This window comes from Montipora capricornis, chromosome 1, assembly GCF_036669925.1.
Source record: "Montipora capricornis isolate CH-2021 chromosome 1, ASM3666992v2, whole genome shotgun sequence".
Classification (NCBI taxonomy): Eukaryota; Metazoa; Cnidaria; class Anthozoa; order Scleractinia; family Acroporidae; genus Montipora; species Montipora capricornis.
In genome coordinates this window covers 1,866,128-1,883,627 of record NC_090883.1, presented here as the reverse complement: position 1 = coordinate 1,883,627, position 17,500 = coordinate 1,866,128, and the positions used below count along the sequence as shown (strand labels likewise).

The following is a 17,500-nucleotide window of genomic DNA, read 5'->3' as shown; positions in this document are numbered from 1 at the left end:
CGTGCTGGCCTGGCAAAGTTTTGTGCTGGTATGGAACTTCCACCTCCAGTTACCAAGAAGGCATACAACCAGAATATGATACAGATAGAAAGGATGGCCATCAATAATGCTGAGAAACTGATGTGTGAAGCAGCAGAAAGGCTTACCCAGTTAGCCTCCAAAGAGAATGAAGAAAGCATGGTTGATATCGACGGCCATTCAATTGCTAAAGTTGCTGTTTCCAAAGACGGAACTTGGCAGAAAAGGGGGCACAGCTCTAAGATTGGTGTGGTATTTGCCGTGTCAGTAATGACTGGCGAAATTCTTGACTATGAGGTCAAATCCCTAATGTGCAAAGAATGTTCATCACATGAACACTGTGATAAAGAATCTCCAGACTATCTTGCATGGAAAGAGTCACATAGCAGTCATTGCGAAGTGAACCATGTTGGATCCTCTGAAGAAATGGAGTCTTCAGGGGCTATAGACATATTCAGTCGCAGCATTGAAAAAAGGAAGCTTATATATGCCACCTTTGTCGGCGATGGTGATAGCAGCTGTTTCGGCAGAGTTAAGTCAAAAATGGAGGAACTTTATGGAGAAAATTATCCAGTTGTCAAAGAGGAATGTGTTGGACATGTCCAGAAAAGGTTAGGCACTGCCCTCAGGAATTACAAGAAAAATATGAAGGGTGCTGGACTTAAGATGTCCGATGGAGGAAAGGTTGACCAAGGGGCCGTCTCACTGACAATGTCATAGACAAGATGCAAAAGTACTATGGTAGAGCCATAAGAGAAAACACTGGGAATTTGGAAAAAATGAAGAACAGTGTCTGGGCAATTTACCATCATATGATCAAAAATGATTTGTGTTCCTTAGAGGAGCAGCACAAGCTATGCCCTAAAGATCAAGACATTTGTTTTTTCTTATAATTAACCGCGTAGGGCCCTATTAAGTGAGATCTTCGTGCGTAGGCGAGGATTCTGTGTACATATCACGCGAGAATGTGTTATGTAGGTATATGTGCAAAAACAGTCTGGCAAAGTTCCCTACAAAGTACAATTATAATAATAATAAAGTATTCTCGTTTGTCTCACGATGTGGTCACTTGTGATGTAGATCGCAACGTTTCGACTGCATACTTCTAGTCTTCACCAGGCGATGAGGTCAACTGGTTACGCGTCACCTTTAAGCAGGATGCTCTGCTGTAATTGGTTGGTTTTCAGCAGCTGTGGCTGGTGCATTTCGATCCTCGCTGTTCCAGTGTGTTGTTCCTTTGGCGGTCCGCCGTCGCACGGTTCTCCTGTTGTTGTGTTTCTTGATCGTGGGCATTCATGCTTCCGGAATTTCTATTCCACTATCCCTGTTGATGTTGTTAGGGTGAAGTCTTACGTGAATCGCCTCATTGGTACACTCGCAGTCAACCCTGCGTGTGTACCAATCAGGATCACGATCAATAAACTTTACTTCGTTCCAAAGCGGGCTGTGTCCGGTGTTGTTAGCGTGTTCTGAAAGGAAGACCTTATACAGCAATGACCAGAACCAGTTGCTGACCAGCGGTTTTCGTTAAAACAATGGTTTACGGGGGTGCTCAGCCTCGCGGGCTCAGAAAAGCTGGTTGTGGTCATTGTTATTTAATGTTTTTCGTTCTAAAACGGCGGAGGTCTGGGTACGGGCAAGTCGGATGTCTCGCTCATGTTCTTTGATTCTATCTCGCATTAGTCTCCTTCGCAGCCGCTCGGGCTGGAGTCACGCAACGCTCCTTGCGTGACTCCGGCCCGAGCGGCTGCGAAGGAGACTAATCTCGCATAGGTCATCAAGACTTGCCAATGTAGACTGTACCTCATTCACAGGGGATCCTGTCAACCACGTCATCTTGCTTAGTCTGCTGTACAGCGTCTTTCAGTCGTACAACCCGATGTGATTTCAATGTAGTCTCCGACTTGAAAACAGTGCGTATACCTTGTTGCTGTAGGCAGCGACGTGGGCAGCGGCGAAGTTGTTCGGATAGGGTAAAACCGCAGTAGGCTTGTATTCGATCGTGGGCTCAGCACTGCTACTCGGTTTCCTGGTCTTGGTGATTTTTTGCAAAAAAGAAAGAGGGTAACCATTGGAGACAAGAACAGAAGACAAGTGCTTCCTCTCCTCGGAGATAACAGATGGTTTTGTTACGACACGTTTGGCGCTCGGGGAGTGGTCAACTACATATTAGGTGGTGAAGGTGTCTATAAGAGAGCTTAAATCAGTAGCCCATACCTAGGAGCAACCTTTTTCACAGTCCGCGATTTATTGACGTCATAGCGTCACCGAACGGGAACTGTCTTCGTTTCTTGCGGAAAAGGTTGACTAAAAATTGATTGGTCCGCAAAACTGTTTTGACATAGGCTTATTGTGGAAGTTGTTCGCTCCTGGTCGTGGGCTCCTACTTAAATTGTCCAGATTAGTGCGAGGATCACTTCGGATCCCTCTTTCGTCTAAAGATTTTTGTGTTTGTAACTTTACAAAATGAGGGGTGGTCCACAGGGGTAATCCATGGACAGGGTCCATGGACCTGGGGTCCATGTTTTGTCTTCGTCCGGAATCGCGGGAAAGCTAAAAAGCAGCACGAAATGGCTTACTAAAAAGGCAACCGGTAATGTGTGGTTTTATTAAAAATCTTGTGGGGAAAAATCTAGCTTGTTTTAAGTCTTGTTGGAGAAGAGGTTCGCTTTTTTATTGCATGCAATACCAGTCTATCAACCTTGGTTGATTGCCTGACCGGTCTTTTACCAGGATAAATAAAGTTATTATTATTATTATTATTATTATTATTATTATCCTCATTGCCAAATTTGTGAAAATCACGTGCGGCCTGCAAAGTCAGGATATTTTCAGATTCTTGTCATTTTCAAGGACTTTCCTTCATAGCGACGTCAGCAACGTTTATTATACGTTCATGGTACATGTCTTATAACAACAGGCGACCAAAAAATTATTTAATTATTAGACCCTTCTCCAAAATGGAGGCAACGGAGTTAAAATTGAGCTGAAAGAAAAAACTGATACCAGAAATAGAAAGACCACCTTAACTTTAGTAACCCTGAAAAGTTTCAGCGTATGAGGTGTTATGAAAGATGAGAAAATATAAGGTGAAATTTTGACAAATTTTTAGACCTTTAAATTTGTGTGACTGGAGGTATCTGCCATACCCCCAGTCATACAAACGTTGGTAAATTTCTCAACTTTTATTTTCTCAGCTGATATTACACCAGATTTGCTGAAAATGTGCAGGGTTACTAAAGTAAAGTTGTTCTTTCTAGTGCTTACATACAAACATTTTAGGTTCCCATAGCCGCCGCCAGAGGCTGGGCACGAGGCAGAATTGAAATCGGTTCCAGTTTTCTCGGACCAGGATCTGTTCACGCGTCACAGCATAGTTAATCTAGGGACTGGTTATGAAACCCTGGGGATTTCAAAAGCAGGAACGATACAGTTGCAACTTCGGAAAATACCTTAATACTCTTTGTTTGTCCCCCCAAATTTTGCATATGCATTGTTTCCTGTTTCTCTTGAGACTTACAATGGTCGCCAAGAGAAAACAAAAACAATGCTTATTCAAAACTTGGGGGGACAAACAAAGAATATTATGGTATTTTCCGAATTGGCCTATTGCAACTGTATCGTTCCTATTAGATGTTGAACCGACCGTGAACCTGCACAATCTTTTGTCAGTTTGGTTCGCAAGTTGATTTCGAATAAATCAGTCGAAACTTTTGATTGGTTATCCTGCCAAAAAAAGCGTGTTTTTGTCGGGTTTTGTGCAGGGTCAAGGCCAAAAAAGCAAACAAAAACATGAAACAAAGAAACTTGTCGAGTTTCATAACCAGCCTACATCTATTAACTATGGTCACAGCAATAACCGTTTCTTTGAAATGTTCCTTCTCATTCACATCGTTCTAGCAACAACCCAAACGAATAATTATCACCATATCAACATTGCAACAAAAACAAGCTTTATTTAATGAGCTGTGTTGTTGCCCTTTCAATATAATTTACAAAATAATATAAATGGCCCTTTCGACAAAAATTCAATTGTTGTTTTATAGCTTTATTTTCAATGAATTTCCCTCTGCATCAAAAGCTTAACTCAACAATTTAAGGTCCCTTCCTTTCGCAGACTTTTAGTGCCAACCAAAAAGGTTCAAATTATGGAAGGCCTTTAACAATATCTTGTCAATAATTAATACAATAAAACCAAAATGCCATGAAACAATAGGCTCTATTAATAGAGTGTTTTCACTCGTGTGATCAGTAACTTTCTTTTTCCACCGAAACAAAAGAAAACGTTTGCATGATAATATAACTCAATTCCCGGAGAATTAGTTGGGGACACCGACATGATCGCCATTCCATTGTTTAGGAACACCAACTGGCAACATGGTCGGTAAAGACTTATTTCCATATCTCAAAGTGCCTTTGGATGTGAGGGGCCTGGAACAACAGAACTCAACAACCCAAACCATACAAAAATGCCAACCTTACGCCTAACCATCATCTCACGCATATTGTTTAGGCCTAAGGTTAGCATTTTTGTAAAGGTTGGGGTTGTTTCAGCTATTGTACCTTTCACCCCCTACCGCCACCCCAGGCCCCTCACGTCCAAGGGCACTTTGAGATATGGAAACAAGTCTTTACCAACATGGTCACCGTGACGTCACGTGAAAACATTCCATAAGAAAACTAGAAACCTCATGTGATTTTTAATAACTATGCATATTTATATTGTTTGAAGCAAGGTTAGGACTATTGCAATCTACAAGGTGTGGTCACACTAGACTGCCTACAGAACATTGGATATTTTGTGAGTAGAGCAGATGGATTTCTCTTCCTCATCCCACCACTTTAAGAGAACATTTCTGAACAACCACAAGGATAGCCTGTTTGCAGGTTACAATCATACTTGAGGCTGTTTACACGGTGGAAAAAAGATCCTGGCCCATGAAAGACCCTAGAAAGTGGTAACCCAATGGCACATGTTCTCGGTATAGACCCCTTTTAGTTAATTCCCAGTCTGGAGGACAAAAAAATAAGATAGTTTTGCATTTGAAAGGTTTGTTTCTCTCATGGGAGAGAACAACCATTGTTTTGTCCTCCAGATTGGGAATTTCTGAAATGGGTCTATTTAGTTTACCTATAAAATATTGAACTTGGCATTTTAATGTTAGCATTTCTCAAGTGATCAGTGATGAGACCTTAGCAAAGAGACGGAAAAAGCCTAATACCACGCAAAGCAATTTCACTTGAGAGATTGTAGAACTTGCAAGATCAAAACAAACAAGGTGGCTGCTGGGTGCTCAGTACTTGTTATTTGTTTTTCATTGACCCATAACCCCAACCCAAATTTCTGTATGGAAACTAAGTAGAACATTGCTTAACACACTTGATCTTTCTCCCTCTATTCTTGGTTCACCCATTGTGACAAGGCAGCCATGTTGGATAAGAATACAATACAATTTCTTTTTGCAGAATTGTAATAATAATTAATTTCAGTTCTCAGCTGAGAGAGAAAGGTTATTGTTCTTGTCATCCAACATGGCCACCATGACATCGCATGCAAACCAGCAATGTAAACACACCCAAACTTGTAAGGTTAGTTCTAACCTTACTCCAAATAACTTCAAATAACTCAAAGTCTTCGCAGGACAGGACCTTGACCCTGCTTGTAACGTCTTTTAAAGTGCCTATCACCTCAACAAATTTTTTCCCCTTTATTCATTCTCCAGAATCCTCCCATGTATATTGTGTTGCTTTTGAACCCTTAAAAAAACTGAATTTTTTCACTCACTTTGAAAGACGGCAAAAGTGGCCATAGTTTGATCCATGACAGAGTCACGAAGAGGAATGAGTTCGATACTGGGTTGAACTCACAAATAATTACTTTGCAACACTATTTTCAAAGAATTATCGCAATGCAAAGCAGACTATGATGTCAACCCGGTATTACACCCATTCCTCTTTCTGGTGCAGTCACAGATCAAATTGTAACTAGTTTTTGCAATGGAGGCTAATGCGGCGGAATCTTTTCAAATGCAAATACTTTTTAATATATTTCCCCGCATTAGCCTCCATTGCACGCTAGTTCGAGTCCAATACTGAGAATACGAATATGGTCTATTAGTGTTAGACAAAATTAATGCAGAGAATTATTGGGCAGACAGGATTTTTTTGAGGTGCTCTAGACACTATAAAGGTCTTCTTGAATAGGAAGCTCAGAGTTTTCTTTATAATGTTAAACAAAGTAAAATGCTTGTATGAGGATAATCTTAGGTTATTGGGGATTAAAATTTCTCCCAGCAGCTGTTGCTCCCACCATTCAACTTACTTTCAAGAAACTGAGAAAAAACCCACTTCCACAAAGCCTCCAGTTAAGGTAAGCTGGTGTATTCTCAGCATATTTGCATAATGGTCAGCCAACAATTTTGAATTTTTAAGGCCAGATTTGGGGTGAGCAATAGAACGCCTTTGCCCAATCCATAGTCATGGTAAATGGCACATGCTTGTGGCTGTGTTGACACACAGCTGGGGAAAGTTCTAATCTAAGGGTGCTTTCCTTTTGTCAGAACTGGCTGGCCAAACCAGTCAGTTTCCAAAGAAAATGCAACAATTTGAAGGACCACTTGCATGATAATCCCTTGCATTCTTCTAGGAGTATTTTATTATTCTCAAACAGTGCTAATTTGAAGGCGTTGTAGAGTTAGTCCTTCGAAATGCCCAGTCTGGCTGGTTAGTTCTGTCAAATGGAAAGCATCCTAAGTAACCTTTAAATGATTTTATACTAAGTTGTATACTTTGCTAATACAAATTACAATACTAAGTTGTATACTTTGCTAATACAAATTAATAATCCAAAATAAAGGCACGGAGAGGCAGAAATGGTAATAACTGTATTAAGCTTTGCAAGACAAAAATTTATGTTTGTAATGAGGAAGATTCTAAATAAATCCCAGTCATTAAGAAAAAAATATGAAAACTTCATTGAACGTTACACATAGCTTGCTCAATATTTACAAAATATACAATAATACAGAGATGCTTTTAAGTGAAAATGGCTCTTGTTAACAAAATTTAAACCTGACCAGTGATAAATAGAAAACACCCCAAACATATTTACTATGTTTCATGAATTCCTCCATTCAATCCCACTTTATTTACAATAGGATATTTCCCAAGCATATTTTGGTCTTGTTTTTTGTGTTCGTGACCATAATTTTATGTACAAATCCTGGTATCACAATTAAGAACTGTTCTTAATCAATATGTTCTTTAATTCTTCCAACGTTGTATTCAGTCTGCAAAAAAAAAAAAAAATTAAAGAGTTCCAAAGGTTATAATGTAGCAGAGGTTTCAATAGAAGCCAGCAACCTGCGAATTCCGCCGGCGACTCCTTAAGTTATTGCTGCCTACTTTTTCGATAAATTACACAATTCTCACCGTTTCAGTTCAACCCATAATTCTTAATTAATTTTATTTTAATTCAATAAAACAACTAGAATATCAAGGAATCTTTTGCTATATGTTCTGCTCCTTTTTGGACATTGAGTATTTTTTTGAATTTCCTAAATATTTGCACTTGCCTTAGCAACTCGCCAACACGATTCTTTGCAGTCCGGCATGTTGGATGAATAGAGGAGAAAGATTGGCGCCAAATGTTGCTTCAATTACATTCACAATGTCCTTCCAGTTTTCCATGTGTTGTTTATTAAAAATGGAAGACACAACAAGAAAGCGTGCAGTTCATGGCGATATTTTGTCATATTTCAACAAGAGATAGAGAGAGCAAAAAAAGTGTCCTCTAACTTGACTATGTGCAGCTATGTGTTAATAGATTGCTGGAAATTAATGCCATTTCCGAGCTCCTAGATTTCAAAATTTTCTGGGGGAACATGCCCCCAGACCCCCTAGGGAAAAGAGGCCTGATGGCCCCTTTCTTGCCACAGCCGCCTACTTCACAAAACCAGCAGTTTACTAAAAATCCTATTGAAACCTCTGATTTAGCAAAAAACATGAGACAACAATGACATGCTGCAGTGTTTGGGATTATTAAATGACGGTAAAACTCCCCTACAACCTAGAATTCGGGAAGAATAATTTTCAGTTCCTTTAAAAGAACACAGCTGAGCAAAAGACACTTTTTGGCTACCCTGGTAGAATTCCTCCATGGGATTCTAAAGGACCCTGTTTGTAAAATTTTATTTTTGAGACAACAGTTTGTATAGAATCATTTTAATCATTCATTGTAGTCAGTACAATGCAAGAATACTGTAAACACCAGTAGATAAGCTGCTTTATTTTACCATAACATTTTGTCTACGAGAACATCTCGGAATAAATCTGTAAATTTTCATAATCAGCCTCCAAACCCTAAACTAAAGTGTGTTTTTAACTAAACATCAAGAGATTCTGCATAAATTTATGATAACTGGTTCCTGTTTGTTTTTCTTAATGCTGTTGGTAAGTCATTTTCACAGAGATCGATCAACCGTGAGCAAGAACCACACAATCTTTGAGAACTCGCTTGGTAATTGGCCCAATGTTTGTCTGTTGTTGACAATTTTGAGAGGAATTTTCCAGAAAAATTATTGACCTCCCTTTCACATGCAAACCCTCTAGTTTGGCTACTTGTTCACTTTAAGTTTGTTGTTGTTGGCTACGTTGCCTGTTTTACTTTGTGACTACAACTGCGAAAGCAACATGACCAGAATTACTTTTTCTTCCACAGTCAATCAAGTTACACCAGAAACCCATAAGGGTTGAAATGTGTAACGGCCCCTTGTGTTCTGGGAAACAAGCTTCTGAATATTCAATTTGCTAAGTACCATATTTGGAACAACAAGAGTGAGAGGTTTCCAAATATGGTACTTAGCACTGAAACATTCAACCAATCAGTTCGCATTGAATATTCGGAAGCTGTGAACGTGTGTGACACGTAACAATCCTTATGGGTTTGTGGTTACACATATTGTGGCAGCCCAGCATTAGTAACTACAATCACTCACCATGGCAAGTTGTCTTCCTATGGTTCCAAATGTTACAACTCCTGAGAAAAAGTACCATGGGATCCAAGCTCTTGCATACAGGAAATCTGGCTCGTCAGTTCTGAAAGACAACAAAAAAAATAGCATGTCACAATCTACTTGTCAAATTGCACTAAATGCTCCTGAACTGATGTCTAGTTAACCTAGCTAAACCTTTTCATGTTTCTGTTAACAGCTCTACTCTACCCAATGACTGAATATGATTAGGTCAAGGAATAACCAAAATCATCCCTATTAATCTTAGGACTTAAAAGGAAACCTAACTCTCTATATGTGATTTTGTAATGGTTTCCTTGCGTACAACTCCTTAACTTGCAAAATCTGTGATCTTTTATTTCAGTTTACTTGTTATTCAACTTTACATGCACTTCAAATAGTTTTGTTAGGTCTGTCAAATTTATGTGATATAGCAAACTACAAATGAAAAATAAACAGGCTATGAAGGGAAATAAATCAATAAATGTCTTTTCTTTGCATTTAAAACCATTTTACCCATTGATTCCCGGGGGGGTTCCATATTGACGAGTAAAATCGTCTGGCGTTAGACAGAGTCATGTATGGCTGGTTGACAGGCCGGCTTGGAAGTCAAATGGTTAATGGGGACAAATTTTCAGCGAGTGAGTAACCCATTGACTCCTGGGGGTTCCCCATTGACGAGTAAAATCATCTGGCGTTAGACAGAGTCATGTATGGCTGGTTGACGTCCCGCTTGGAAGTCAAATGGTTAATGGGGACATAAATTTTCAGCGAGTGATTAACCCATTGACTCCTGGAGGTTCCCTATTGACGAGTAAAATCGTCTGGCGACAGGCAGAGTCAAATACTAAGTATGGCCAGTTCAGGCCGGCTTGGGAGCCAAAGGATTAAAACAGTCGCTCTTGCCACAACAACTGTACATTCATAAATTTGAACCAAGACAGCAGTTCATTAGTAACAGATTTTACACTCTGCCTACTGCCAGACGATTTTACTTGTCAACTGGGGCCTGAGGAATGAATGGTAAAGTTTGTTAACTGCCAACTTACCTGTAAAGCCCAAGGTAAATTAAAAATTGCAGTGCAGCACAAGTGCACGCAGTCACCAGAACAGCAAGTCCTAGGCCATTTTTAGACCGGTCAAACAGCCACCACAGAATTAATGAGGCTACCGCCATGAAAAGAGAAAAGTGCTTTGGACTGTTGAAAGAGATTTTCTACCACAAAGTCAAGGATTACCCTCTGAGCAGGTTTAATTGATTTTTTCAAGTAAAATTAATATAGCTCCATTTAGACCACAGGAAGCCCAGGCTCGGCTCGGTAAAAAAATGACAACGATTCGCATGGCAATTGCAAGAATGGACTCAAGAAGACATTTACATGCAAAAGCTCTCAATAAAGAGGCTGTACTTTATTGTCCTGGTGATTTGCTCGCTTTCTGTGCGGTTATTTCTCAGCTTTCCAGCCAGTTGTCACTCACAGCAAAATAAAGGAAAGTAATTTCTGGCTTACCTCACGTCTTGGCGATAAAATCACACTCTTTAAGCATCAGTCACACTTAAACTCTGACAATGGCCACACGGATTAATTCACTTCTCCATGACCAAGTTTGAATTCGCTTACAATGAATTTGGACATGGCAGGTCAACCGATCACTTTCAAGAGCCTCGATACGAGAGCAAATCAGTAAACATATCACGAGTTAATGTAAACATTGCGATTATCGATTGTTGAGAAACGGTGATGAGTATCCGAATATTCAAAATCCTTCGAGGCTTCCTTACAATGAATTTGGACATGGCAAGTCAACCGATCACATGAGCCAAGATAAGGTGAGAATAAATCAGTAAACATATCAATTGCAAGTTAATATTAACATTGCGAGTGTCCATGGTTGAGAAACGGAGATGAACATCCGAATATACAAAATCCATCGAGGCTTGCTTACAACAAATTTGGACACAGCAAGTCAACCTATCACTTGAGCCTTGATATGGTGACAGTAAATCAGTAAACGTATCAATTGCGTGTTAACATTAACATTGCAAGTATCCATTGCTGAGAAACGGTGACGAATATCCAAATATTCAAAATCCATCGAGGCTCGCTTACAATAAATTTGGACACAGCAAGTCAAGCGATCACTTGAGCCTCTCTCGATACAATGAGAGCAAATCAGTAAACGGTTGACTTGCCGTGTCCAAATTTGTTGTAAGCGAGCCTCAAAGGATTTTGAATATTTTGTGCATTCATCGCTGTTTCTCAACAATGGATACTCGCTGGACCTTCAAATTTATCAGTGTGGCCATCACCAGACTTTGAGCATAACTAATGTAATGGAGAAGTGTGATTTTGTCGGCGAGATGTGAGGTAAGCCAGAAATTACTTTCCAGCCTTTCCTTTATTTTTAGCACGAGTGACAACCTGGGAGACTATGAAATCACTTCAATCGCATTAAATCAGGCAAACAACTGCACAGAAAGTGAGCAAGTTACCAGGACAATAAAAGTCAGCTTCTTCATTGAGAAGTTTTGCAAGTAAATATCTTTACGAGTCTGATATTGGGATTGCCATAGAATTCCTTGTTCTTTTTATTACCCGAGGCTGGGCTGCCTGTGTTCAAACTGATGAAAAATATAAAAGCAGAGAAAAAAATCAGCAAGGGTTACTTTCAATTCAGGCAATGTGAGGGTAAATAAATTGATAGGTGCAAACCAACAAAGGCCACCGAAGCTTGGCCATTTAATTTTCAGCTGCGCCAGAAGAAAAAATAAAATAAAACTGATACCTTTCTTGAAAGAAAATTTTAAAGAAAATCATAGTTGTAAACCCTTTTAGGATTATGAAACACAAGACATTTTTTTAAGGGGTTAACCTTTGAAAATATTTTGAATGCACATCAGTTGCAAGTTAATGATCCTTCGCAAGATTTAAACAAATTGCCTCTCTTCTCATCCATAAACCCAACAATGTCAAAACAAAATAATACGAACGGTGGGGGCCCATTTAAAACATTACAGTTGAATCAAAATTTACAATGTAGTTATTTATATAGCGGTGGCTTGCGAAATTTGACATTTTGATAGCAGCTTACACGCAACTCCACAAAAAAAATTAACCAAAATTTTATAACATTATTGTACAGATAGTATGATACCTACATTGCTGACCAAATACGAGAAATGGGTACAAAACGATCCTGCCCAAAAATATATCTAGTTTCAAATGCCTCATCGATGACAAAACAGGAATCGATCCTCGATTATAATGAGCTAGTAATACCTGGTATAAACAGAAATATAACTGTAAAGATACGGCAAAAACAAAAAAAATCCAAAAAGCAACTTCTGAAAAGCTTTACAAAACGATTGAATCGTGTAACGTTATGCGGAAATGGGATTTAAATTTGTTTGGTGTGATATTTGAACCCACCCGGAAACGAGGCAATGATCTTAAAGACTCTTCACGCACTGAAAAAACAACAACATCGTAACATGAACAACAAAAGGATACGGCACAAGCGTGGCTTATTCCTAGGAACAAAACAACGCATTTCGCGACACTGGACCACTCTCTCTGTAATTTATGAGGTTTTCCAAGTCGAACATCGGTGCAGGGGTATATAATTCCAACTAGGGCAGCCACTGTTCCCGACGATGGAGCGATCCACCAGACAGTACTAAAGAGATTTACAACGATTCCAAAGTCTACAGCATGTATTCTCTTTCTACGAACTTCTGGTAAGACAGAAAACATGAAAAGAACCAGAGCGATGAAAGCTCCAAGAATAAACAGCACAATTCCGCGAACGAAAACGTTCACAACTGATGGAGCCATAGGCATTTGGCGAAATAACTTCAAGAAAAATTGTCCGCTCGAGGAAAAGCGTCTTCCACAAAGCAAGCACTGCATCCTTCGTCCCATCGAGTGAAAAGAAGAAGAAAAAGAGGTAATGTTCACAAATTTATACCGGCTCAACCTCGTCAGACATGTCTTCCGATTGTCTTCCGATGGTTCGTCAGTGGCCTGACGATACTTGACCAATCACAACGTTCCAAATATCGGGTGCGCGCGCCGGGGCAAAGGTGAATTATCGAACGACACATGTTCAGCGATTAGCCAGTCACAGCACTTGATGAAAACGTGGGTGAATGGTCGGGTGGTCGTACCCTCCTCCCGTTTTTTCCTTCGGGGGGAGGGTACGGCTACACGTAGGCTAGAACTCACAGAGAAATTATTCACTTCACGTAGAAGTTTTAAATGACCAACCTTTTCGTACTTTGACTCTAGAATTCCAAGTACCTTCACCAGAAACAAACTTATTTTTACTGGGAACTCACTAATGGTAATTCAGTCGTTCCTCTGAGGAGTAAAATTTTCGCCGATTAAAATCTGATACTTGCATGGGCAATAAAAATTAGTTATGAAACTGAGGCTGCTCTAATTTTCTTTTTGTTGTTTTCTCTGATATTATTAAATAACATATTTTTTTGTGAAAGGTGGAATAAGGTTGAAGTAGCAAGAACCGTCGAAAATAGTCTGGCCCCAGTTGTTCAAACGATGCACATAGCGCTATCCGCCTGATGACTGAGCGATTGCGCTGTCCATTGGATAGACTTTCGAAAAGTCCGTCCGAAAAATCACCCTTCGCTCGCCAAAACACTTTCCCATGGGATTCTCGTGAGGTCGACTTGTGGCAAGTCTATCGATCCAGTAGACATTGATTTCATCCGGTGGATAGCGTTATCCACCTTTTGAACAACTGGGGCCTGGGACCCGTTTCTCGAAAGTCCCGAGATTTCGGGTGTCACAATTCCCTTTGTATCTCAAGAACAGAGAGGACTTAAGCCGTCAAGCTTCACAGTAATTTTTCTTTTTGTTTCCCTGAAAGCATTTTAAAGGATCAGCTTTCCAAAACAAGCGCTTGGCAGTTTCACAAATGGTCTTTGTGGCCCGAAAAGTCTTCGGAACTTTCGAGAAACGAGCCCCCGGCCCTTGTCGCTATCCTGGGGATTATCCTGGGTGCTAGATATTTTTTAGGTAGGATGCAGGAAAACGAATTTCATTTTGTTTCTTTTAGGGATCTTAGGAGAGAGGGTTAACTTTTTAAGGATGCCTCAGTGTACCCGTTCGTAGTTCTCCTATCAACCTCGTCCCTAGGGCTCTTTTTGTTCTCCTATCTCACGCGTAGCAACCCCGCTCCAATCCACTCGGACTCAGGTGAATTAAGGCCTGGGCCCAGATCTATTTTGTGAAGATAAGTGAGGGCATGGTCTAACTATTGATCCATTTTATATAACACGAAATAACCTTGGGACATCGTTAGCAGCAATATGATGTGAAATCTTAACTGTAATGTAGGATGATATATTTTCACGTGACATGTCAAAGTTATTTTTAACACAGACAACTTCTCAGCTAAATGGCAACACTTTTTATCATTTTCTGGTGGTTGTATTTTCCTTTAAATGTTAACACCGTTGGGTACATCATTTCTGAGCTTGGACATTTCAAGATAATTTTAGATAAATGTCCGAAAAGAGAAATTACTTTCCTTAGGGGACTGGGCACTAGTACGAAATGCTGTATATTTCCAAAACTTAAGACATATTTGATAAAGGCCAAGCAAAGTTCGTTTTCTTTTACCATTTTGACTAATCTAATCAGGTAGCGAAGTGAAATCAATTTTAGCATAAATTATTCCCGTTTTTTTATTTTGAGTTTTGTCGTAACAAGTCACGTGACCTCATTTGCATACGTCATCCACATTAATATGAAAAAACTTTTGTGACGTTTGATCAAAAATAAGACACAAACAGTAGTGATAAACATATTGAACTTTTTCATTTTGATAATGACTTGACGTTTCGTATGTGCTCTACATACATTTTCAAAAGTAACCGTTGAAATTTAAAACAGCTATTTATATATAACAAATCGGATGAGGGGACTGGAACCTAGATTAAGCCAACATTTTTATGTGTGCTTTTGAAGAAAAGTGGCTGATGAACGCCAAAGTTAGTCCTTTATTTTGGAATCGTTACGTTGATGAGACATTCACCATGTTCCACAACAAAGACAGTGCAAATGACTTTTTGCACTAGTTGAACGGCTGTCATCGCAATATTAAATTTACCATTGAATTTGAACATAACAATGCAATTCCATTTTTGGACATTCTTGTCACACGTAATCAAAACAACGCTTTCACGACATCCATCTACCGAAAGAAAACTTTCACAGGTCTCTACACGAAATGGGATTCCTTCACTCCACGAAAGTACAAAATAAACCTCATCCGCTCCCTCACTTATCGCTACTACCGTCTTTGTTCATCTGGTTCCTTGCTACAATCTGCCCTCATTGATCTTCGAAAACTCCTTCTTCAGAACGGCTACCCACAAGGCATAATAATCAACTATCATATCAACGATGTTTTGAACAAAAACAGACAACATCAGCATAGCGATCCAGTGTCTACAGTTCCTAAGAAAGATATTGTTATCCTACTTCTCTACTTAGGTTTGCAAAGCAACCACGTCGCTAAACGCCTGAAATCTCGTGTGTACAAATTCTACTCTTGTGTTAACCTTAAGATTGTTTTTCAGAGCACTCGATGTATAAAATCTTTCTTTCCTTACAAGGACCGTATTAATCGTTCACAACAATCCAGAGTTATTTACAGAGCAAATTGTTGGGATTGTAATGGTTTTTACATCGGTAAAACTAAACGGCGGCTTCACGATAGAAAAACCGAACATTTTAAGGTCCTAGCTAAAAATGACAATACTTCAGCCATTGCTGACCACGTTAAGGCCACTGGACATAACATCAAGTGGGATCATTTTGATATTTTAGCGAAGGGCAAAACTGACTATCATTGTAAAATAAAAGAAACCTTCTTTATTCAAGAACTTGAGCCAGCTTTCAACGTCAACGTCGGAAGTGAAAAGCTGATGCTTTATTAATCTTTTCTGTTTTTATTATTATTATTATATATTTTACTGTTAAGTATTTGCTTAATCTAGGTTCCAGTTCCCTCATCCGATTTGTTATATCTAAATAGCTGTTTTAAATTTCAACGGTTACTTTTGAAAATGTATGTAGAGCACATACGAAACGTCAAGTCATTATCAAAATGAAAAAGTTCAATATGTTTATCACTGCTGTTTGTGTCTTATTTTTGATCAAACTACGATGGCCCAAGAACAAAAGTATTTACGATTTTGTGACGTTATTATGTGTTTTTATTATTAAACTCGTCAGAAGTTAGACCACCCCCTTACTTTATTGTGCAATAATTTGGGGCCACCCATTCTTCTTTGCTGAGTTTATACAGGACTGGTTTATATATATGTTTCTGCTTAGAGAAGTCATATGAATAAATGTGGTTGTAAGAAATGTTTTTTAATTAACACGTTCACCTAGCCTCGTTTTCAAATGTCAGAGTGGGTTTCTTGTCACTTCTTGACCTGAATCGCAATTGCTTCTCCTTTGAGGCAAAATCGTCAAAATTGAAAGATCGACTGTCTAAGAAATGGACAAAAAGTTCAATGTTCTAAATTGAAAGAAATACCACAGCTCTCAAACTTGGACAATGGCTCAATCATTTTCAATCATTTGCTTCGTGTGTTAACGGAAACGTTAACAGAGAAAAGTATTCTATCAAGAGGTTTACGTTTTTGTCTACCACCAAAAAATGTTGACAAATATGAGGTCAAAAGCTCTTTCGAACTGCTCTTTCGCGATTTAAAAAGACACGGACCCACTGTGACAGTTGAAAATGAGGATAGGTTAAAGTGTCAATTAAAAAACATTTCTTACAACTAAATTTGGAGCCAGGTTGGGGCCCATGCCTTAATTTACTTGAGAAGAACAAACTAGATCCCCAGTTTAACTCTTCTCGGGACACCCCAAACCCTCAGACGGGACGAGAATCGGGACTGGCGTAATGTTTTTGAAAACGTTACGCCAGTGCCGATTCTCGTCCGGTCTCGACTGACTGCCCTTGGGTCCTCCGAGGATGGTAAACAAGCCGACTACACGTAATACAAGAGACGCGAACGACTTCGTACATGCTAAAAGACTTGCCAGAAAGAAACCTCTGCTAGCAAGGTAGATCCCTCAACATCTTTACCAAACTAACTGACTCAGAGTACCCATAAAAATGCTGTTAGGTCTTGAAATGTCACTAGCCATGATAAACTAGCTAGAATCGAAGCTAGAAAACGACCAATTTAAGGGCTTTGAGTTAAACATAATTAACAACATGTACACCATTAATTAATAGTAGGGGAACAAAGAAAGACAAAACTAAATAAAGTTCTATTGTACAGGCATGTGCAGATTGCAAACTCTCCCGTTCCAATGTTTGGGTTAAAAGCTGTTCAAAACACGGCATTATCGTCTCGAAAAATAAACCGACGCATCACGTGCACAATGGGAAATCGGGGGTAAGGGGGAGGGTGGGGA

General features: G+C 39.4%; 1 protein-coding gene and 1 pseudogene across 1 annotated transcript; one reads left to right on the top strand and one right to left on the bottom strand.

The window, feature by feature from the left end:
- LOC138050690 (uncharacterized) overlaps window positions 1-1,207 on the top strand; it is a 1,858-nt pseudogene extending 651 nt beyond the window's left edge.
- A 5,675-nt stretch (window positions 1,208-6,882) lies between these two features.
- LOC138050908 (insulin-induced gene 2 protein-like) lies at window positions 6,883-13,819 on the bottom strand. The gene is made up of 4 exons (XM_068897395.1): window positions 12,542-13,819; window positions 10,079-10,245; window positions 9,015-9,114; window positions 6,883-7,307 (listed from the first exon to the last, which is right to left on the bottom strand). The coding sequence occupies exons 1-4, from the start codon at window positions 12,950-12,952 to the stop codon at window positions 7,266-7,268; spliced, it is 720 nt and encodes a 239-aa protein (XP_068753496.1). The 5' UTR covers window positions 12,953-13,819; the 3' UTR covers window positions 6,883-7,265.
- Window positions 13,820-17,500: the final 3,681 nt, after the last annotated feature.